The 23,410-nt window shown below is 38.7% G+C and overlaps 2 protein-coding genes across 2 annotated transcripts in view; both read right to left on the reverse strand.

The window, feature by feature from the left end:
* Nucleotides 1-23,410, reverse strand: part of LOC311305197 (Fc receptor-like protein 5) — a gene marked incomplete at its 5' end in the record, with an annotated part of 81,569 nt that overhangs the window by 33,710 nt on the left and 24,449 nt on the right. The window lies entirely within an intron of this gene.
* Nucleotides 13,001-23,410, reverse strand: part of LOC311298942 (sialoadhesin-like) — a gene marked incomplete at its 5' end in the record, with an annotated part of 21,550 nt that continues 11,140 nt past the window's right edge. Inside the window, 12 exons of the mRNA XM_084422273.1 lie at nt 13,001-13,842; nt 13,968-14,024; nt 14,300-14,386; nt 14,551-14,607; nt 17,275-17,352; nt 17,853-17,966; nt 18,055-18,297; nt 18,447-18,728; nt 18,804-18,974; nt 19,282-19,410; nt 19,483-19,758; nt 20,403-20,660. Coding sequence (XP_084278399.1) covers nt 13,969-14,024; nt 14,300-14,386; nt 14,551-14,607; nt 17,275-17,352; nt 17,853-17,966; nt 18,055-18,297; nt 18,447-18,728; nt 18,804-18,974; nt 19,282-19,410; nt 19,483-19,758; nt 20,403-20,660 — 1,751 coding nt within the window. The 3' untranslated portion in view covers nt 13,001-13,842; nt 13,968. The remainder of the gene's footprint in view (nt 13,843-13,967; nt 14,025-14,299; nt 14,387-14,550; nt 14,608-17,274; nt 17,353-17,852; nt 17,967-18,054; nt 18,298-18,446; nt 18,729-18,803; nt 18,975-19,281; nt 19,411-19,482; nt 19,759-20,402; nt 20,661-23,410) is intronic.

Here is a 23,410-nt window from a genome sequence, read left to right on the forward strand (position 1 = left end):
TGACCAGCATAAATTTTCCATTATGAGAAGTAATGTTCTTGTGTTTAATGGAAAAGGAATCATAACTTTGATGGATCTTTATTGTAATAATGGTATTCGATGTATTTATAACTTTATAAGTTAAGAAGCAGAAACTGGTGAACAGCTGCTGTTCCTCCCACACTGGATAATGTCACTGATCTGAAAGAGAAGAAACCAAACCACAACTATGAGCTCATCTCGATCTATTTCTAATCTATCAGGCCTCTAACAATAAAGGTGTCGAGTTTGGCACTGATATATACCTGTGACAAGTTTAGTATTCATACACCAAGACAAGGGATGTTACAATATTTATGCCTGTTCTTCTTAACCCTCTGGGGTCTGGGGTGTTTTTGGGGTCCTTGAGATGTTCTGACATGCCCTGACATTTGTGCTTTTTTCAGTTGCTTATAAACATATTAATGGCAAAGGTGTAAATTCACTCTATATAGCACAAACAGGACTACAATAATATGTGAGCCACATGTATGTACATGTTTTCATTTTTGAGAGAATAATGTTTAAATGCATGGTTATCGAAAAAACTAAAAATGAAAGTTTCTGAAATAAGGCCACAAAACACATACTAAATATGTGTCAATAAGACTTTAGAGTTAGAGTTTTTAAAAACTCGCCTAGAGTTTTTTCTTCAAAATGATGTGAAAATCATCCTGCCTAATCATTCACATAAAACGATACATTGATTTAAGTTTTGTGAAACACTTTTAGTTTGGAAAGCCAATATGCGGATGGGGCGTAAACGCTCCAACAGCATCATGCATATTTAGTAGTTCACACCTGATGTCCCTGCATACTTAATGAGCCATTCATTCAGGTGTGTCACCTATAGCTAACTTAAATATACAAGCTTCATAAAAATGATCATTCTAGGAGAAAATTTCAGATGGCATTTAGAGGCTTTTGCATCTGAACTCTTCATATATACACACACACACACACACACACACATATATATATATATAATATATACATATACACATACACACACACATATATATATGCATACACATACATACTTTATAATCTATTCAAAACTAGTCAACGTCTTTCAAAACTATACATTTCAAAGTATACATTTTATCATACGTATTTCAAAGTAAAGGATTCATTAGTTAGTTGATGACTTTATTTTTGACAAAACACATACAGTATATATTCCTCATCTCAGTATAGCAATAGAGTTTGCTAAAAGCTGTTCATTCAATACAGCAGTATTTGAAAATCGATAATATTTTGTAAAATTACATTTATATTTGCATTTATGTCAAAACCTAGACACTTTTAAACATCAAAAGGACATTTATTAATATGTATTCGTGTCAAAATGACAAATAAACAGATTTTCCTATTCAATTTTGCATGGAAACGCTTCCAAGACGCTTGCGTGTAGCGTGAAAAATAGGCGTCGGTTCTATTTCTAGCATGCACACATTTTCCACGCGGCTCGTGCCGCACCTGAGACGCGCGTCTCACACAGGCAGTGTGCAAACTCTAAACTGTTAACATGGGAGCCGAAATAAAAACGGACACGCCATGCAGCTGAGTCGCTTACACCACGCATCCAGTGTGTCACCGGCCTTATCCAGCGGATGTGGGCGTTTCACAGGTTTGTATGCATCGCCTCACATTTGCGTTTGTATAGCGCGGACTCCGGGGGCGGAGTCACATTAAAACTTAATTAGCTGAGATGAGAACGACTGACATTCTCTCTCTTTACATACATATTATATAAACTGTGAATATTTGTTTTTTATAAACAAGCTACAAGTGCGGCACCCAGTGTCACTAGTAATGCTTCTGTTGGAAATAGTGGGACACAAATGCCACTAAATGGAGTGTAATGGAAACTGTTAAAAGGAGTGACCAGGGCACAAATTAGTGGTTGATTTTCCTTTATCACCAGTCCAACAAACAATACTATTATACAATAATACTAATAATAAATGCAGCCTTGGTGAGCAGAAGATACTTATTTTAAAAACATTAAAAATCTTACTGACCCCAAACTATTGAACGGTAGTGTAATTTACAATTTGGGGTGAACTAGTTAGTTTCTTAGTTTCATCTGTCCAAGTTGACAACATTATTTTAATGTAAACGTTAATTTACCCGTAGCTTACCAGTAAAGACTGTATGTGTGAAAGGGGCTATTTAGACTATGTGGTTGTCATTTAGTCTTGCATGTGTGTTTTAGACAACTATGATGATGCCAGGAAAAAACTGCCTGAAGCAGAACTCTTCTCTGACATTCAGTCTGATACAGAGAGTGGGGCTAAAACACCTAGACGAATTATGTAAGCAAACATTTCTCTTTTCCAAATGAGTTTTTTATTCTGTTATGAGTTTTATTTTATTGTTATTATTATGTTTTTTTATTAATTTGGCAAATATCTCTTTCAGTTAATGGCAATGGTAACCTTGTGTCAAATTTTTATTTTTCTATGAAAGGAAAAGCTTTAGACTTCAAAACTTTAAACTTTTGAGTGACAGTGATGATGATAATGAAGGGCAAAATTTGAAAGCCCTGGAACCACCGCCTCGTATTAAGCCACCAGCATTTCAAACATTTAGTCAGTCAACTCGAAGCCCCTCTTCTGCCAGACAGCTAGTCAGCCACCAGCTAGTGACCAATCATCTTTCTACCATCCAGCTAGTCAGCCATCAGCTAATGACCAATCACCTCTCTTCCAGCCAAATAGCCAGCCAAGTTTAGATAACTTGCCAAAAAGTCAGCCTCCAACAGAGTTGGATTACTTAAAGGTGAACTAAGTAACTTTTTTACCTTAACTGAACAGCTTCGGAGTCATTGGAATGGTTATATTACTTATTTCGGGTTGAATGGTGGTCGTTTCGCACCCCGCTGGTGCCCCTGAGCGGAAAATCCGCACTTGCAACTTTGAGCCGGCGGGCCGCCGGCCGCCGCGTCAGGAAGTATCGCGTGATATCAGGTCTCGCGATGTAAACAATTGCTTTACGGCCAAAAGAAATCTGCTAAAATGCTGTCATTATTGCGCTCCCTCACGCTGTTCGAACCCGAATGAAGAAGACGTTTTAAAGAATGTCCCATCTGCTTTGATGTCGTTGATCTACTAGCCTCTGGTGTCTGAGAATCGCCAACAGTGTTGTCAAATATCTATTCCGAAGCTGTGGGGGGAGCTCTAGAGAGAAACCTGCGAGCAAAAAGCGAGAATACAGCGAAGAAATCCCGAAACTACTGAGCCCTGCTTTAAAGAAAGAAAGGCATGAACATTATCAGGAAATTTTCATTTTGAGGTGAACTAATCCTTTAAAGTTAACACAGGTTTAATTCTCTTGATTAATAGCTGATGAATGGTTGTAGAGAATAATGTTATTTGGACATATGGCATTTAGAAAACAATCTATTAAATTATCTAAAATGTTCTGGAGAATATATCAAGTCCTAATGCAACACATTGGCTTGATTGATGTGTCAGTCAGCTAATATGCATGTTCATTTCTTTCAGTTTTGCTGAGGGAGATATTGACAAAACAAGAAATGCTTCTCTGACCAGCAAAATACAATTATGAGAATTCTACAGTCAACACATTGCCCAAGGCCTGATGTCCATGATGGGGCCAAGTTCAGAGATCGTCTTCCTGTAAAAGATGTAGAGTCTCTCCAGTGCCTGGAGGCTGAGCTGAAGATGAACCCTGATGCTAAATCAGAATTGGTAAGAAACAAAATGTTGCCGACGTCGTGACAACGTCTTCAGTACGTTAAGTTAAACGTTAGTTAATTTTGATTTGATGAATACAATGACTCAACACAACATGCAAGTATGTGTTGTATAATAAAAATGCTGATATGCAAAAGATATTGAACACCAATTTAAGGCTACTCATAAGCAAATTATTACTCAATCATCATCCTAAGCTTAGCTTTTCATATCTCAATGTTCATACCAAATCAGTTTCCACACCTTACTTGCAAGAACAAAGTACAATATCTTACAATATTAATTGTGTTGCAAAGCCAGGTTTGATAAAACTTTAATTTTGTGTTTTCTGTATGAGGACAGCACAGTGATCACATTGTTCCTCTATTATTATGAATCTTGCAGATGCCATGAGGAACCCCGTGGCGACCCCATGCTGCCGCAGCGTTATTGGATGCCAACGCTGCATTCAACAATGGCTAGTTAATGAGTCCAGCTGCCCGAAATGTAGGGACGGCAGTTTTGCCGAGGTTCATTTTGAAGTGACAGGGATGGGAGATGTCATTAACATTTTAAGGGACACAATTCGGGAGTAAGTTTTGAAATTACTTTTTTTTTGGTTTCGGTTTTGTTCATACTTATTTAGAAATTGGTAACCTGTTTTAAGTAATGTTCAGCTATTTGTATGTATTTCGACCAGTTTTGGAGTGGAGTGGGGAATGATTTGATTATGGTTTGTGATAATACATGTTGGGATGAAAGGTACTGGATTGAGTTTGTTCATGTTTATTTGGTTTGTTGTATATGTGTTCATTGTTAAAATGTGACTTTGATGTCCACATAAAATAACCCAAAAAAGTGTTTGTGTCTACTTTTGGTCCTTGAGAAAAAAGTTTTGTTTATTACAGATGGCAGCAGGCTTTTAATGGTATACCTCTCTGTATGTTGCAATGGGACATAATATAGCTGCTTAATAACACTGAGACACATAAGGATTAAAAGATGGTTTCAGTTTGATAACAAGGCTGTTTTTATAGATGATCAGATGTCCCTGATTTAGTTGACCTGTGTGGTTATCCCATTGGTTATACACTGTCTAAACTTGATTTCTTTGTTTTTTTTACACAGTGTTGATGAAGTCAAAATCTTTAACATACATAAAATATATACAAGTACACATACATGCGTACATGTACTCATGTACACAGTGTGATGGAGCATAGTGCAAAGGATGTTGGAATAAATAAGTATTATGTGCAAGTGTTATGTACTTGAGGTAGGTGGGTTTGGTATACAGTATATACAATATAACAATCTGAACAGTATGAACAGCTCTGAAATAGAAAATGATGAATACATAATAAGTAGTAAACAGGTGGCTGATTAGAGACAGAGTTACTGGGTTATAGCACAGGAATTGTTCCTGACACTGTGAGTCAGAGTCAGCTGTTCATCAGAGTGATGGCTTGTGGGAAGAAACTGTTCCTGAGTCTGTTGGTTTTGACGTACAGTGCTCTGTAGCGCCTACCAGAGGGGAGAAGCTGGAACAGGTTGTGTCCGGGGTGAGATGGATCTGCAGTGATGCTTCCTGCCCGTTTCCTCAGTAGCAGTTTGGAAATGTATAAGTCCTGAATGGAGGGCAGGTTGGCACCAATGATTTTTCTGCAGTCCTGACTGTCCGTTGTAGTCTGCTCCTGTCCTCTTTGGTGGCAGATCCCAACCAGACAGGGATGGAGGTGCAGAGAACAGACTGGATGATGGCTGTGTAGAAGTGGATCAGCAGCTCCTTAGGCAGGTTGAGCTTCCTGAGCTGGCACAGGAAGTACATCCTCTGCTGGGCCTTCTTGATGATGGTGTCCGTGTTGGGCTCCCACTTCAGGTCCTGGGATATAGTGGAACCCAGAAACCTGAAGGATTCCACAGCAGACACAAGGCTGTTGAGTATGGTGATGGGGGGCAGAGTGGGGGGACTCCTCCTGAAGTCCACGGTCATCGCCACAGTTTTGAGCGTGTTAAGCTCCAGGTTGTTCTGACCGCACCAGAGAGCCAGCTGATCTCCCGTCTGTAGGCCGACTCGTCACCGTCCCGGATGAGGCCGATGAGCGTTGTGTCGTCAGCGAACTTCAGGAGTTTGATAGATGGGTCTCCTGAGGTGCAGTCGTTGGTGTAGAGGGAGAAGGGGGCGCCAGTGCTGATAGTCCTGGTGCTGGATGTGATGTTTCCCAGCCTCACCTGCTGACTCCTGTCAGTCAGGAAGTTTGTGATCCACTGACAGGTGGAGGCTGGCACAGTGAGCTGGGTGAGTTTGGTGCTGAGGATGTCCGGGATGATGGTGTTGAACGCCGAGCTGAAGTCCACGAACAGGATCCTTGCATATGTCCCTGGAGAGTCGAGGTGTTGCAGGATGTACTGCAGACCCAAGTTGACTGCATCATCTACTGACCTGCTAGCCCTGTAGGCAAACTGCAGGGGGTCAACAAATGCTTTTTAACATACTGATTTTGCCACATGCACAACCAACACCACACTTTATGTAAAAAAGATTGGTGAACATTATTTATTATCTATAACTTCAGTAAAGCAGATGTAAAACACTACAAGGGGAATGTGTTGCTCTCAGGAGGAGGCTGTATTGGCACAATGACATCCTGGCTCTGGCTAAATCTACATCTGTCCACTGCAGAGGCTATAACCACAACCTGGAGGAGGAACTAGTATAAATGTATAAAAGTATAACATTTACAGTAGGTTTTAGTCTTCACTCACCCACTATGCTTGCAAATCATTTAAGGGCATATATGCAAGTGAAAGAGTTGCAATGCAGAGCCCTGCTTCACTGTACCGTTGTACATTATGATGTACATTTGTATTTAAAGACATAAGTTGACATCATCCAATTCCACAAAAGTAGTGGCACAATTCAAAGATGTGGCTTACCATAAACCATGATGTAAATATCTGAAAGTGACAACAAGGCCCTTTTATGGTGCTGGAGGAAGGAGTGGTGTGCTGCTTTGTCCTGCCAGTCCAGCATTTATTTGAAGAGAGAGTGATGGTAGGTGACTGGGGCCAGTCTTGCTACTATCATCAGTCCTTAAACCCTGCACACAGTGCACAGGCTCACATCCTCCAGGTATTGGGGAAACTCTGCCCTGACACGAGTACCAGGGAGAAAAACTAAATGATTTAACTTCACTTTTATTTGACTTTACACAAGTACCAAGAGTACAGAGCACTGCGTTTCCCTGGTGGTTCATCAAACAGAATTAAACCCAAAAAAGCACTAAAAGATCTGAAAGTCCCAGAGCTAGAGATCATTTTTGACTGAGTAAGGCTATAGGTTTCACACACAAGTAGGTCTACATAACTAATGAGAACGACAAGCTGCATAAAAATATTTCATCTACTTTACTAACATAAGTATATTACACTGGAGAAAAATGCAAAGGAAAATAAAAAGTATACAACTTTATAGATTTGTTTTGGAAGAGTTTTGTTTTGACACAGAAGGGGTAACAGTAGATGGTGGAAGCTGAGAGTTTTTAGCAGCTATTGTGCCATAGAAAGAGGAGCTGGAAGGCAGGTGAAGTTCTGCACACCCTTCAAACTCAGTGATTAGCTTCTGTTGGTAGCAGTGCTTGCCTTCTCTTTGATATAAACACAAGTCAAAAGGTCAAACCCTTGTTGCCTGTTGTCGCCACAGAAAGAGTCGGTGCACAGAAGGGGGTAGAGTGACCTCTGCTGGTTGAGCTTCCACATAGCAAGAAGGGCTATAAATATGTTCCAAAACTAAAATGTGAATTAAATAATAGAAACTTATAAATAAATAGGCTACCTGCTATCCTAAGCTACATATAAAATGAGTTCACTTGTCTTAATCTGAAGTTACAGGTCACCAATGGTCACCAAATGTTTAATTCTCCCTAACAGCCAGAGTTATTATTTTATTAGTTTGAATTTTTATTTTAGTTAAAGGTGCATTAAGCAACTTTTCATGTTAAAAATACCCGTTTTTCTAACCCATACATGCTTAAACAATTGCTTGATGGGCTGAATGAGCCCTTCTATGATCACTGCGATTGCCTCTATAATCCTGTACAGTAAAATAAATAAGAGGGATTCGGGTCGGAATCGACTGGGCGTGACGTCATGCGCGTTCACGCTCACCTGGCTATGTCTGGCAGGTTTGTGTATTCGCCGCCATTATCCGCATCAGCGAAGACAACTCAAGCGACTTTTGCAAAAGTAGAAGATGGATTCAAAGAGACCGGCTTCTAGTTCATCCCAAACCCCAACGCAAACTCCACATAACCGCGTGCACAACTCTGGTTGCAGTTTCGCGTGTCGCCAGAAGGGGGCATAGTTCTGCAAAAACTCAGAGACTTGCCAATGCACCTTTAACTAAAGTGTTTTTTTCACACCCAGTGCTACTTTAGTTGTACTAAAAAACGTTATATTAGTTCAGTTTTAGTCTACAATCACCTCGCTAACTATAGTTACTTTTATTTTGAAAGTGTTACCGGTTACTTTCGCTTCCAAAAAAGGAATAGACCACGTGACTTCCGTTTTTGGTTTATAAACGAAAAACAAATTTGACTGAAGTTCAAAGACTCTCTTCATTCTTTGTTCAAAAAGGAATAACGATAAAATGATCGCCAAAAACGAAAAACGGGCCGTTTTTAATTGGTTTTTCGTTTTTTGATTCTGACACCAAAAACGGTTATTTGGTTTTTCGTTTTGAAACAAACTGTATTTTCGTTTTATAATTACAAACGAATTACGGATTATCCAGCACAGACCACGTGACCATTCACCTTTCATATTTCACTTCCAAAATATTCAAACTGTTTAAAAATACAACCTTTAATATTCAACAGGCAATTTTTGGTCCATTTTATTTCGCTTTGCAAATTTGCTTCCACAAATTCAGTGGTTCAAATTCAACAGTAGATTCAACATTGACATGCTGGAAAAGCAGTAGAATTTCGTCAACAACATTTTTTCACAGACGAAACCGAGACGATAACTAAATAAAAACTAGTTTTGAATGACAAAAACTATGATGAAATCTATTGACATTTTCGTCAGCGAGTGAAACTAGACGAAAATGTTTGGTAGGGACGATTTGGGAAGCGATCCAGTCAGAACTGATATTCTGCATTTGTGGTAGATGCACACATTTATACTGTAACGTGCTGATCTACCCAGCGGGACACGAGTTGGCATGCGCTGCATGTCTCATAAAACGTTAAACAATGTGAACATCTGGGAGAATGAGTAGAGCAGACATGTAGATCTGAATAAGAGTGACGACGCAAACTAAGAGCTCTATTCGGTACGGTTTTCTGTGCGCACACACCCGACCCGAAGCGTGCACCCCACTAACACAGAACGTTTAGGGAACGTTAGTTTATGGTTCTCTAAAGGTTAGTTCAAACCAAACCAAAAACTAACGTTTAGGGAACCAACCAACTAAAACGTTCTCCTGTGGTTGCACTGTACCTCCACACAACGTTCCTGTTTGGTTGTTTTTGGTTGTTCTGAGTGCGGTTTTGAAATGTTTATTTAAACCAGCTCCATTTAAGTTTTTGACGTAGCATATAAAAGGTTTGCAGTCACTTGATTTAGATTCACTCAAAAATTATTGGTCTTATGAAATCTAAGATAAACTGCATAGCAAGAGAATATATTTATTTTTAGGCTGATATCAGTTTAGCTAAAAACAATACCTTTGTGCTTGATTTCGTTTTTTTAACTGTAGTAGGTGAAAATACTTAAAACAAGTATCTATCAATAGAACGATTTTCACAACTAAGAAAATTCACTTTCATTTCACATTTCACTTCACTTTCAAGTTCAGTGTACAAATCCAACCGTTACACCCCCACGCCAGTAGGGGGAAGTGCCTCTGCTTTCAGGTGACCGATTGAAGTCCTGTCCTGACTTCCGTGTTGTGCTATTTACATTCACCAAAGTCCTTCTGGATACACAGAACTTGCCTGGGAACCCGTCTTCTTTCCGTGGCTTTCAGGTAAATGGATGCTCGTGTTTGAGCACAGGTATATTGGAGCCCTTAACGTTACAGACACGTTTTAGTGTCCTGATTTTCCTGATTGGCTGGAAGAAATGGATAAGTCTACGTAGAACCCAGTAGACCGTTCACTGTCAGGAAGTCTTGGAAAAACAACCAACGACCAACAACTTCACATTCTCACGAAAAAGTAAGTGAAATACGTTACAGTTTCATGATGTTGTGGTTGTAACACAAGGGTTTGGGGTTTAACCTTAAGCACTTTCCCTCGTAGGGCTTTGTTATATTCCGGTACTGCGCATGCTCATATGACTGTTCTGGGTCCTGTATCTGTAATAATGGATATGGCTCCAGCTAATGGCTTTAATTCACCATGTGTTCTATTAATACATCCATGGTATTATCTTATGATACAGCCGAGGGATGTATGTATGTTGTAAAGCCTGTTACATGGATGTAACGTCATTAGCGTTTCCCAAAACTACCGGGGCTATCTGCTCAAGCTAAATAATGGAGCTAGGCAGCTAACGTTAACGTTAACGTAATATCTTATATGTCCCTAAGAGCCGATGTGGGTTTAGGGTTTAACACTTACCTTACGATACATCCAAGGGCTGTATGCTGTAAAGCCTGTAATGGAGATATTGTAATGGATGTATTAAGAGAAGCTCTGTTCATGAAACTGCAGGTTAACCTACTAGCTAGCTAGTAACACGACTGATCGTCACCGCTGAGGGAGCAGCACTGGCACGCACACACAAACACAATTGCATACATACCCATTCACTCTCCATTCCCGTCCTCACCTGTGGTTTTGCCATCGGCAACGCGGGTGCACACGCCGGTCCAATGGCTCACGGACATTTCTCCACACCACATTTCCCTTCCGTCCAGTAGCATACCCGATCATTTCACACACACACACACACACACACACACATCGTCCGTGTCTTGTGTTTTGTTTGCGTGTCTTCAATCATTTGTTTGTTTGTTGTATGGGAGTAGTCGGGCTTTCGGCGGGTAAACCGAGCAGACGAAGAGCGAATACTTATGACATAATAGTTGGATTGCCGGTGAAACCATTGTCTTGTGATTAGGGGGGATTATATGTGAATTAAGTGTTTTGTATTTATGTGTTTCGGTGTTGTTAATAATGATGTATTATTACAATGTATTTATTTGATAATTACCAGTGAGAAATATTGTTTAATGTTGATTGATGAACATTTTGGTGGGTATAATGTAACTGGTAAGAATTTAAATATATATCTTTACCTCTCAATGGGTGTTTCCAAAGAAGGCGGAGTCTGGCCTATAAAAAGGGAGGCCAGACTCACAATCAGGACTTGTTAACCAAGTCAGAGCGAGAGTGCAACTGCGGTGCCTCAAGCAAACCTTTTTACTGTGGATACGTTTTGGAGAGTTTTTCGTCTTTATTTTTATTTTATTTATTTTTGGTACTTTTTAGGTTTTTGTGTGGTCACCTTGCACGAGAGTGCTCTGCGAGTAAGCCTTCATTTTGTTTACATCCTCACGGACCCAAGTTACCTTTATTCCCTTCCCCGGAAGCGAGCAGTGGCACTCGCTTCATCACAACGACAAAGATTACATCTCCTTGGTTGTCTAAATACATCCATCGTTTATTTAGATAAGCAGATTAGTTATCAGTAAGTGGTCTATTATCCCCCCTCCCTCTTTCTGATTCATGTAATTGTGTTACAGTTGCTTGCTTTTTATTGTGTTAGGATATCTATTGTTTTAAATGTTGTGTGGTGTTATGATTTTTATGTGTTTATGTGATGCAGTGGCTATATTTTGAGTCCAAGACAAATTTCTAATCAGTGATTCTCAATTTTCAAAAAATAATAAAATAATAATGTATGCTATTTATGTTCATTGTCCATTTTTTTATTTTAGATTTAATCCTGCAATATACAGGATTTGTTTGTTCTTTGTGCTTGTGCAAGATAGTTTCCAATGTGCCAGCATGTAATTACGTGTTTACACGACAGTTTCACACATATGGCCCTTTTGGCCTTCCATATTAACACCTAGGGCCCTATCTTGCACCCAGCGCAATTGACTTTGTACACCGACGCATGTTTCATTCCTATTTTGCACCCGCGCAAAGCGCGCTTTTCCCTCCACAGAAGCACGTCGCTAAACTAGGGAATGAACTTGCGCTCTCTGGGCGGTTCAGCGCAAAAAAGGAGGCGTGTTTTGGCGCAAACGTTCCCTGGTGCTATTTTACTGTTCCATAAAACAATTGCGCCACTGGCCAGAAAAAACCTAGTCTAAAGTCAGTGGCGCGTTGCGCGTTGTTCATTATGCTATTTTAAGGGCGCATGCTTGACCATAATGTATAGAGTGCACAAACGCTCATACACTGTGATTCTCTAATCTACACAGAAGCAGCAGTTTTCATTTTTGCAAATCATATTATTACAAACGATAGATAGATAGATAGATAGATAGATAGATAGATAGATAGATAGATAATTTATTATAAATATAATAATTTATTATAAAAGCATACATCTAGCTTACACATTTACCCACATTATTATATGCCTGTTTAGCCGAAGCTAATTTGGGTGTGTTTCTCCCATCCCCAATGTCACTTCTCTCTCTTTTACGGCCGTGAAGAGAGCGTTGCTCTCCTCGGCTGTGAACCGCTCTTGACGCGCGCCTGGCAAATCCGCCGTTATAATAGCAATACGCCAAGGAAAAAGTGCGTCTGCTCTTAAAGGGAATGTGAGATGATGCTCTGATTGGTTTATTTCACATTACGCCCAAACCACACCTATGAATAATGAAGCTACTTCAGACCAACCCCTTTTAGATTTGCGCCCGGCGCAAGAGTCATTTATCCCGCCGGGAAAATAGCAACAGCGCCAAGACCCGCCCACAAAGTTACTTGCGCTTTGCGCTTTGACACTTGCGTTTCAGATCGTTAAAATAGGGCCCCTAGAGTCTAACACCTGTTGCCGACCCTTGACCTAGACCAAGTCTTCGCGATCCTGATGCGTCAGTATTAAACTTTGCAAGTTACAACCTATAATTATAACTGTCTGGAATGAAAGTAGGCTATACATTTTTAAATGATAATAACAATAACATGGGCTAATTGAGAATATCTCGGAATGTTCAATAGTATTTATTAATTAATGGGCTGTATAAGAATATTTAAGTAAACTTGGGGTTGGTAAGATGCTTTTTTAACGTTTTTGAAAGAAGTCTCTTATTCTTAAGGCAAATACATTTATTTGATCAAAAATACATTAAAAGCATTAATGTGAAATATCATTACAATAAAAAGTCAAATTCTACCTGCAAAACCTTTTGAATGGCAGTGTAGGCTATATACAAAACTGAGAACAAATTTCCAAAAGCGTACTCTCAAAACCTTTTTTTGAAAACATAAATAGCCTAGGACATAAAGTAAGCCATAACCTTTTGACCACCGCTTATTTTTTTATTTTTATTTTTTATTATTGCTGGATACTAATTTTTAAGACTGCATGTACAAAGAGCTTTTTCTATCCAATAAAATATTTTGAGCATAGCTAGAAAAAAAAAGTAGTTTCACTATGTACATTTATGTTTAAAGACAACTTGTCCAGCCATGAAAATCACAATTTTAACATTCTGTGATATTTCCATGACCATGGGAAGCTGTACAAATACATTTAAAATCAAGGATACAGAAATAAAAAAAGAGAACTCTGTCCCTTACTCAACAGTCAGAAAAGAAATAGCCTTACAGTGAATATTATGTTCCCTCAGTTGTCAAATGATAAGCTGCTGCTGCTGGTATTAACAAATATAAAAACACATGTGCAGTACTAAACAATACTAGCTTATTTCTAATGAATAATCAGCTCGATGCTTTTCAAATATTAACATGCATAGTCCCTGAAGCACATGAAGGCTTACTAATGCTACAAAAAGTTCTGGTAAATCCACTGTCTTGATGATCTTGGTCTTTCACTTCTCAACCAACAGTAAACTCATCAGAGTCCTGTGATTGATAGTTTCTCCTCCGGGCATCTTTTTTAACCTGAGCATACGTCACATCACTAGATCCAGCATCTGAAAATATATCAGTGAATTCAAAATGCACATTTATAATTGTTATATACAGTTTTTAAATGACTTTCTTAGATTCTCAATAATGCATGTACATTTTCAGTGGTTGTTTTTATTTTGACACTCACTTTAATCCGTTTCCAGCTTCAGTTTAGAGTAAATGTCGTCACTCTCAGTGTTATTGCCTAGAAGATGCCAACAGTTCATATCACTAGTGCTTACTGTATGTCCGTCAGTGGTATGAAATATGGCATTATAACATGCTAATTAACACATATTATTTAGCGTTCTATTATAATTTTACAGAGAGGATCATTTTATTTTAAAATAAAATGACCAAATTACCTCAAAATAAACAATTTGCATGCAATGTCCTTTTTGGATCAGATCTGTTTCACAGTGCACAGCAACAAAACCACATCATAAAATCATAAGAGCAGAGACTTTTATTTCCATTTACCATTGTTTGCTTTCTTTTTCTTCTGTTTCTTTGTAGATTTGAGTTCAATCTCCGCATATGTGATCTCAGGCGGCACACTTACACAGTCTACAATGAACAACAGAGAAAGAAATAAGACACTTGGTTTAACTCGATTTGCTCTAAAAAATGCACTGTGATACAAAAAAAAGATGGATTTGATTTCCAATTTATTTAGAAAAGAAAACTGACCTCATCATAATGACATAAAACACCTTGACATCATTAATTACCTGTGCTTATTTCTTTATTAGTATTTGTATCAACAGAGTCATAAATATGTGAAGTTCCTGTAATAAATGAATACATGAATTAATTTTCAATAATACAAACATTTTTAAAATAGTATTATCTTATATATGAAATCGTATAAATTCAGTTCTACAGAAAAATACTATTTCATGCTGACACAAAAATAAATAAATAAAGCACCAGACACAATATTTCATACAGAAAATAAAATATATGTTGTTATGCAGTTTTTGGTCAAATAAAACCAAATGACATGTTAAAAAGGCCCCCTTGTGGTCGCTAAGCATCAGACACTTTACTGTGACTCTCTCTCTCCTACTGGAAGACGCCTCGCTTCACCTGGACTCTTAGCCAATCACAAGTTGACTCAGGATCGCTGCACGCGGGTAACATTCTGTAAGAGACTTTTGCCAGTAGTGTACGCTAACCGCACGGACTTACAACCTGCCTTGATACAACTGCTTTATTCTGTGTGCGTCTTTACAAGTAAGAATCTTGTAAGGAAGTAAGGAATTTTGTTGTTCTTTTACTGTCATTGTTAAGGCTAGATTGGTAGTGTTTTGTCTGTTTAGTGTTGCTAAATGTAAGCTCAGGCTTTTCCTGCCCAGCTAGACCTCGTGTCGTGATGCTTCTTTCTATCAATGTATAGGTTGCCACTCGGGCATTATTCTTTGGTTACACATTGTAGAATACCAGTTAAGCACCTTTGCGCATAGTTTGTAAGCTATCGCGGTGATATTCGCCTTCAATCCAGTTAATTGGTTATAGGGCACGCACCTCCCGCATGTACACTGGTCGTCACGTGACACCTCTCGGAGCGGCCTGGTGTGGTTATTTATGCAACCAGCAGAGGGAGCCATTGTATTGCGAATGGCTTATCCTTACTTATTGCTATAGTTGTAGCTGCTTACAGAACAGCCTTTTTCATTCTTTAATGCCAGTTTCGGCCATGTTAAAATATTATTGTATTTTATTTCTGCTATATTATTATACATTTAATACAACTAGAGGTTTGTTGCATGATAATCATTCATTTGCATTCAACTAATTATGTTTGTTTTATTTCTTTTATTTATTTCAGAACCACACATCAATGTACATATTCAATCATGCAGTTGTAAATTCAATAAATACTTCCAATGAAGAAATCTTGCGTGATTCTGGCCGATCACCCGCTGTGAGCTCTACCTAACGATCCACAAACTATCTAAATCAAAGAAGCCAGTCCTCTTCTGCACATGACAAGTTCAATATATGTATATGTAAGACCCAAAATATCATCTCAAACTTTAGAAGAGTGAAATATTATCTAGTTGTGAAATATGTCCTGTTAGTTAAAAGTTACACCTAAGTAGGGCTGCACGATATTGGAAAAAAAATTACATTGCGATATTTTTCCCCCAACGATATATATCGCGATATTGCGAGCCATCAATCCAGGCTAAAGTCAATAATTACCATTCCATGTTATTAATAATTTCACTAATAAGCAAGCTTCATTACAAGTAACAAAAAGGCCACTTAATATTTTATTCCAGAAACATATTTCTCTCAGAATTCGGTGAACGTTCTACACAGGACCTAACGTTCTTCGGGTTCTAGGACCTGAAAAATTATGTTTTCTGTGCTGATTCAGTGACGCGTTCATGTAAACGCCACCTAGACCCAGCAAAAGTAATGATTCATAATATGTAAAATATTACAATGAGACATTTTAATTGTTTATTAATAAACAAGTGTTTTCTGTAAAGCTGAAGTTGACAATATACTGACTCGCGATCTTCGCAGCAGTGATCGGGAGAAATTCACTTTTCATACAGATTAAATATAGCTAGGCCTATATATTTTTTTTAATGGTTCTGTTTAAAAGTAGAGATTTCTGTAGATAATAGATATATTTCTTTTTTTTTTCTTTTTTTTTTAGGTGTGTGAGGCGAGTAGGCTACCTTTTACACTGAGTTTCGGTTCATGGATGATAGCTTAATCTCCGGTTAAGGCGCTGGCTGCTATTTTTAATTATTATTAATCATTATTAAATCCAGGAAATTGGATAATGAAATACTGATTAAAATTAAGATACAATTAATACAAAACGAAATTCGTTTTAAAGAAAGGCTTTGTGCTTTCTGTTTGAGGTTTCTGTGAAAGTTTTAAAGCAGTCTTTTAGTGCCGCTTTCATAACGGTCGCGTCCGTAATGTCACGTAACATTGTTTTTTCCTCATAAATGCGAACACGAAAAATAAACGAATGTTTAAAAAAGACAACCATCCACAACTTTATAACACTCCAGCAAAGTAGCCTACCTCTTTTTGGTCAACATCCTCCTTTTTGTAGACGAAATAGGCTAGTCCCAAATAGCTGATTTTGACTTTTTTTTGCGGCAGATCCTCTTCGTCGCGCATTTTTGAATGTTGGCTGTGAGCGCGGTGAGCTGCGGCACAGCGAACCAATCACTGTGCAGGCACGCAGAACGCGCCATACAAAAAAGCCATACAACAAACTCGTGTTTACTGTGTGCTACCGTTCTCTTATGGGTACTACTAACGTTACCCTTCACATCGCATGTTCCGGCGATGTGACTATCGCTCATTCGCACATCGCGATGTCGATGTTAAAACAGAATATCGTTCAGCCCTACACCTAAGTGTCTTTTATCTCAGCTTGTAAAGATGTATGTATTAATGGGTAATGAGTAAAGACTGACCAGACAGCAGTGTCATGTCTCCGGCTTCACTCTGGTTCTGCTGTTGACTGACAGGAGACGGAGACTCAGATCTTACACCTAGTCAGACACAAAATATGTGTGTATAATCTCTTTCATGTATACATGTTTAAGAATGACAAAGTGTTTAGTTTTTATTTCTTTTTCACATTATGGTTGTGTCCAAAACATTAATTTGCCTCACTGCCTGCTGTCTTCATAGGCAGAAAATAAAACCTGATAAATGACTAATTTGGAGAGTTTTACACATGCAGTAACTCTGTGTATCAAACAACTAGTGGACAAGATGGAGGACTTGCACTTTCAATGATTTCAATATAGATTACATAAATATTTATCAATGCTTTTCAGTATTGAAGTAACAAATTATGGTTTCCCTGACCAGCTGAAATCTGCCCAGAAACCTTCTGAAACCAGCAAACATACCAGCTTTACCAGGTTTGGAAACCAGCAAGGACCAGAAAACCAGCTTAGACTGATGTTTGGCAGCTCACAAGCGTTATGAACAAAGCTAGTGTCTGAAAATCTGTCACTGAATTTTAATATGTCAGATGATGAACCTTTGTTGTTTCTGTAGCGCCACAGGAGGACAATGAAGACAATAATCAAAACTGCAACAGTCAGTCCTGCAGTCACTCCAATTATCACGAGATTGAGACCATTAGATCCTGAGTCTGGAGAAAATGAGATACATATATATTTGACATCTACTTGTAAATTGTACAGGAACATTTCAGCTATGTTTATAGTTCTTACTCTCACCTCTGACTGAGATCCAGCTCTTGGGAGACTCTCGTCTCGCTGGGTGTTTGCAGTAGTAGAAACCCTCATGTGACTTTGAGACAGTAGGGATGATCATCTCTGTAGTTTGATTCTGGATGAGTGATCCATCTTTATAGAAATCAGCACTGAGGTTTGATAGGGTTGTATATTTATATAAACAGCGTAGAGTCAGATTATCTCCTTCAGGCACAGGATGAACAGGACTCTCCAGAATCACACCAGCTACAGAAACACAGGAGACATATCAACAACATGATGAAATAATAAAATAAAATAAATTATATATTAATACGAGGATGTTTGGAGTTGTTTTAGTAAGCTTTGATTATAAACTGCCAGTGAAATGAATAAAAACAGAAACCCAGACTCACAGTGTACAGTGATATTAACAGGATGATAGTGCTCTCCAGATTCAGACAGACACCAGTAAACTCCAGTGTCTGATGGGACAGTGGAGTTGATTGTACATGTAGATCCTGTTTGTGATCCCCACACTGATGATGAACAATCTTCCAGCCGCCCGCTGTCTGTGTATCTTCTCACTGTCCATCCATCAGAGTTACTCTGGTCCTCACAGCTCAGAGAGAGAGAGACAGATGTGAAGTGTTGAGTTCTGCTGGGCCTGATGATCAGAGACACTGGAGGAGAAACGCCTGACAAGACAATTACAGCTATCATTTGGAAACTGTCTTTATTAAAGATCATTTAAACTATATATGTGAACTCACCAGTGACCCACAGTGGTTGTGTGTTGCTGTATGTTGTGTTAACGGCTGTGTTATCTCTCTCTGCTCTGCACACATACACTCCTGTGTGTTTTAGATCAGCAGAACTGACGGTGTGTTTTCCTCCAGCTCCTCTGCTGCTGTCTGAGAGGAGGTCGTAATCATTCCTGCTCCCTGTAGAAAGTGAGAATGTGTAGATTTCACTTTAAATGACATTTTTAACTAATCTGAATACACTGGTTTACATTAGTGTAACCCAAATTATCTCATTGTGTTTAGGTTGTTTTATTCAGGGTTTGATCAATGGCTCTTATGTTGTTACAGAGCAGTGACTGTAAATGAGGGACTGGGATCTCAAAGTAGGTTTCACTGCTTGGTGCCCATGGAAGTGTTGCCCTTAATACCCAGTCTGTGTCTGGTTTCAGACATATTAAATTATATATATAACCAGTTAATTCAGATGAAGCACATTATAACTGACCTGAGACAGTTACAGTGAACCAGCTGAATGTCCAGCCTGTAGAGGAGCCGTTAACCTCACAGATCAGAGTCACTGGATCTCCTTCAGTCAACCACTTCTGAGGAGAAACACTTAAAACTGCTCTGGGAACTGAAATAGAGACATCACTCATTAATAACATGTTAAACTTGTGTGTGTTTATGAAGAGATGATCAAACTCACCTGATACTGTCAGTGTAACTTCATCACTGTGATGTGATTTGCGTGATCCTTCAGTCTCTGTCCCATAACAGGAGTATTTACCTGCGTCAGACTCAGTAACAGAACTGAATGTGTGTTGCTGTCCTTCACTGAAAACACTGGTTGAACCGTCTTTATACCAGTTGTACCTCCAGCTAGTGACTCCTCCATCATCTATGTCACATCTGAGAGTGACTGTCTCTCCTCTGAATACATGATGATGATCAGGTGTAATGGTCACTCTGGGTTTTGGTGTTTCTGTACAAAGACAACAATAAACATTGAAAATAATGTGATAAATAATATAATAAAATAAATACAAATAATAAAATGTGCTGTTTTTTATTGTACGAGCAGTTACAAAACACTAAATCAAGTTAAAGGAGCTGTATGTAAGAAATGTATTTCAATTAATCATAAAGTGGCCCTGATATGTCACTAGACATTAAGAAATCATGTTCATTTCAAATACTTATATCACTGACAACAGTAGTCCGGCCAGGATATTGTCATTTAAAAGTGAAGTTGCAGCCCTCAACTGATGTTGATGTTGTCATGTTGTGTTTTGGCCTGAAGCGCCACCCTCCACCTATCTACCAATCACGAAGTCAGTAGTGTTTCGGCATCGGGGTTGCCAGCTCTGCTCTAGTTACCACAGGTACGTGTCAGCCTACGTTCCTGTTGGATCCTGCAGCCTATCTGGCAACCTCGAGTCAGGGGGAGGGGGAGGGGATACACCAATCTACAGTAATTTGAAAGTGATTGCAGTACCAGTTTTGGCCACAATCTTACATACGGCTCCTTTAAACTGAAGTGTTGTTCTCTATGTTTATTTAGTGTCTTATAAATCATTTTCATATAGTGTTCTCAGAGCAGTTCATTATGAGAGGTAAAACACTTGCCATGTATTGTCACTGCTACTGGTTCACTGTAATGTGTGTAATGTCCTCTTCTTGCTCTGCATCTGTACTCTCCTCCATCAGAGACTTTCACAGAATAAATTGTTTTAGTTTCATCTTCAGGAGATTCAGTGTTTGAGTCTTTACTCCAGAGAAACTCCCATCCACCCCATGACTGATCCAGCTCACATCTCAGAGTAACTGAGTCTCCAGTGAACACTGATCTCTGTGGCCATACAGTCAGAGTTGGTTTGGGAACATCTGTCAATATAAAGTCAGTGGGAGCATGAGATGTGAACGTTTTTCAGCAGATCTCATTCTCTCACTGGTAAATTATTCATATATTTTGATTTCATAGACAATGTAAGAAAAAAGGTCAACATTATGGGACAATGCAAAAACTTAAGACAATAGAGGTTCAAAGCCACAATCTTTGTGTTAAAGGAGTCATAATGTAGAAATTTCACTTTTCCACGAGAATCAATGTATGTTATGATTGCATAATGATTGTACACTGGCCGGGAAGCCGATATTTAAAAGTGAAGCGTTTGTTTACCTCAGGGTTTGTAAAATAGGCCACGTGCACGCGCACGAAAAAACGAGATTTTGATTTCTTCCCCCTCTTGACGTCAAGACGGGGGAGGATATACCAAATATGGACACCGCAAACCTATGCCGCGGGAAGCCCGCCCCTCTCCCCCTCTCCCCCTCAGATTCAGTTTAGTCGACTCGAGAAAGATGGAGAAACCGAGTGCACACCTGAGATGCTCTGTGGGTGACTGCCACAAACAACATGCAAATGTGTTTTATCTACCAAAAACGGACGAAACTATCAGGGAACAGTGGAGGAAATTCATTTTTAATGACGCTGTCCCAACAACTCTTTCAAGTGGCGTATCGTTAGGTGTGTGTGCTAAACATTTTACACCGGAATCATTTACAAATTTGGGGCAATATCAGGCGAACTTGGCCTCGAAGCTCCGTTTGGGAAAAGGTGCCATCCCAACCATCAGGGACTTGCCAGAAATTGAAAAGGTAAGACTGTGTTTTTATTGCTCTACTGTGGTTAACAAATAGCAGCTAACGTTAACTGCTAATGCGGCTATTGTATGTAACGTTACCTTCGAGGTAAACACGGGGAATGGACTCTACGAATGCTAGCCACATCTTTCCACTTTGTTTTACACTAGCAGCTACAGTAGTGACGGTACAGGAGTCCATGCTCAGTGGCTAAAACTGTTTAAATGCAAGTATAACATCACGTTGCATGTCTAAAGAAGAAACATATTGAATGTCTAAATAACCACAACGTGAAACAAGGCAAAAACACCACATGATAGTAAAAATCTCAAAACCACTGTAAGCTGATAAAAAAAAAAAAAACTACATCTCCGTTAATGTAATCTACATTAAATAAAAGGTAAATTTATGTGGGAGAAAATAGCAACACACGTTTTTGCTCGAACTGATGTTAATGTATGTCTCAGTCAAAATGATTGTCTTTACCATTCAGAGACATCTTGATGTAGACGTGCATCCAACAACTCTACATCTTCCCTTTCCAGCTCTAGTTCAGAGTCCGGCTCAAACATGTACGGTTGAATCCCATATGTCGCGGCCGGGTCGGGTTCTGACAACTTGCGCCATGTCAGTTTGTAATGATGCTGAAGTTACCTGCGGTGTCAACCCCCCTCCTTCCTGCAACCAATCAACGCGCCCCTCATTTGCATTATTATAATGACCGTCAACGACAGCCAAAACATCGCATCAGATCTCGCGAGACAATAATGCCTTTAGAAATAAGGGTCTGAGGGGCTCTGTGTTGATTTTTTTTCCACTTTTCTTTTTTAGAAGTGCCTGAAAGACTATAATAGAGCATTGGGTACCAAAGTTAAAACAACATTATGACTCCTTTAATAATCCAGAGCTCGACTCACAGTGCCACACCACCACCATCTACACCAGCAGTCAAAGAAACACACCATTCAACAAAGTTTTGTGCAGATGCAGCCGTTCACATGAACATTTAAAATGATACAGTAGCTGATAGTGCTGGATAAATTGGTATAGTTTCTGACCAGTAGGTGGTGCTGTAACCAAACCTGCATCTGCTCAGATAAATGGACATGCAAAGATATATTCAATATATCAATTCAAAGATAATCTTTGGTTTTGGAGGATATTTGGTCAATGATATAAAGAGATATTTGTTCAATGTTGCACATGATGGATAAAAAGGGCTGTTTTTGGAGTTATAGTGATTTCTTCACCCAATTCAATTTTAATTGTGAGAAAGTTATTATAAGTATTCTTTTACTGATGATAAGAATGGTAAAAGTTATATCTTCTATTTCCCCTTCTACCTAAACGTAAAAATGTGCATTTTAAAATGATGTGTGATATTTATCCAGCTAAGGAATTTCTAAGATTAAAATTTAATGTGGATTCAAACACTTGCCAAATTTGTAATAATAATATTGAAACTTTTGATCATTAATTTTTAAAATGAATTGTAATTCATTTAAAATGTAATTTGGTTAAAACTTTTTGGACTAAGGTATTTACTTGGTTAATATAAAACAAAAAATAAAAAAAATTCCATCTATTACTTGGGATATGGTGAAAGTTGGAATACATTGTTGATAACTAGCCTACTCATGTTAAAATATTTTATTCACAAATGCAAAGTTTTGAAAACAGCACCAACCACAAATATACTGAGGCCTTAAAATGATGAGAAGTTATAAAGCCAGGAAATGAAATTTTGTGTTAAAATTTGAATTTGTTCAACCCTACAGTGTATGTATGTATGTAGCCGTCAAGGGTGCGAAAGCAGAGTATAAAAGAGAGATTGAGGACCACTTCACCCACAACGACCCACAACGACTCTGACTCTTTACTAACCCTAAACTAACAGTCTACTAATACTCAAATGAAAGTTAGTTGACATGTAGGTGCTGTTTCACTCAGTCCACAGAATGTCTAAAATCTGTAAGCGATTGTAGTGAAGT

The sequence above is a fragment of the Rutilus rutilus genome (assembly GCF_951802725.1).
Source record: "Rutilus rutilus genome assembly, chromosome: 1".
NCBI classification, from domain to species: domain Eukaryota; kingdom Metazoa; phylum Chordata; class Actinopteri; order Cypriniformes; family Leuciscidae; genus Rutilus; species Rutilus rutilus.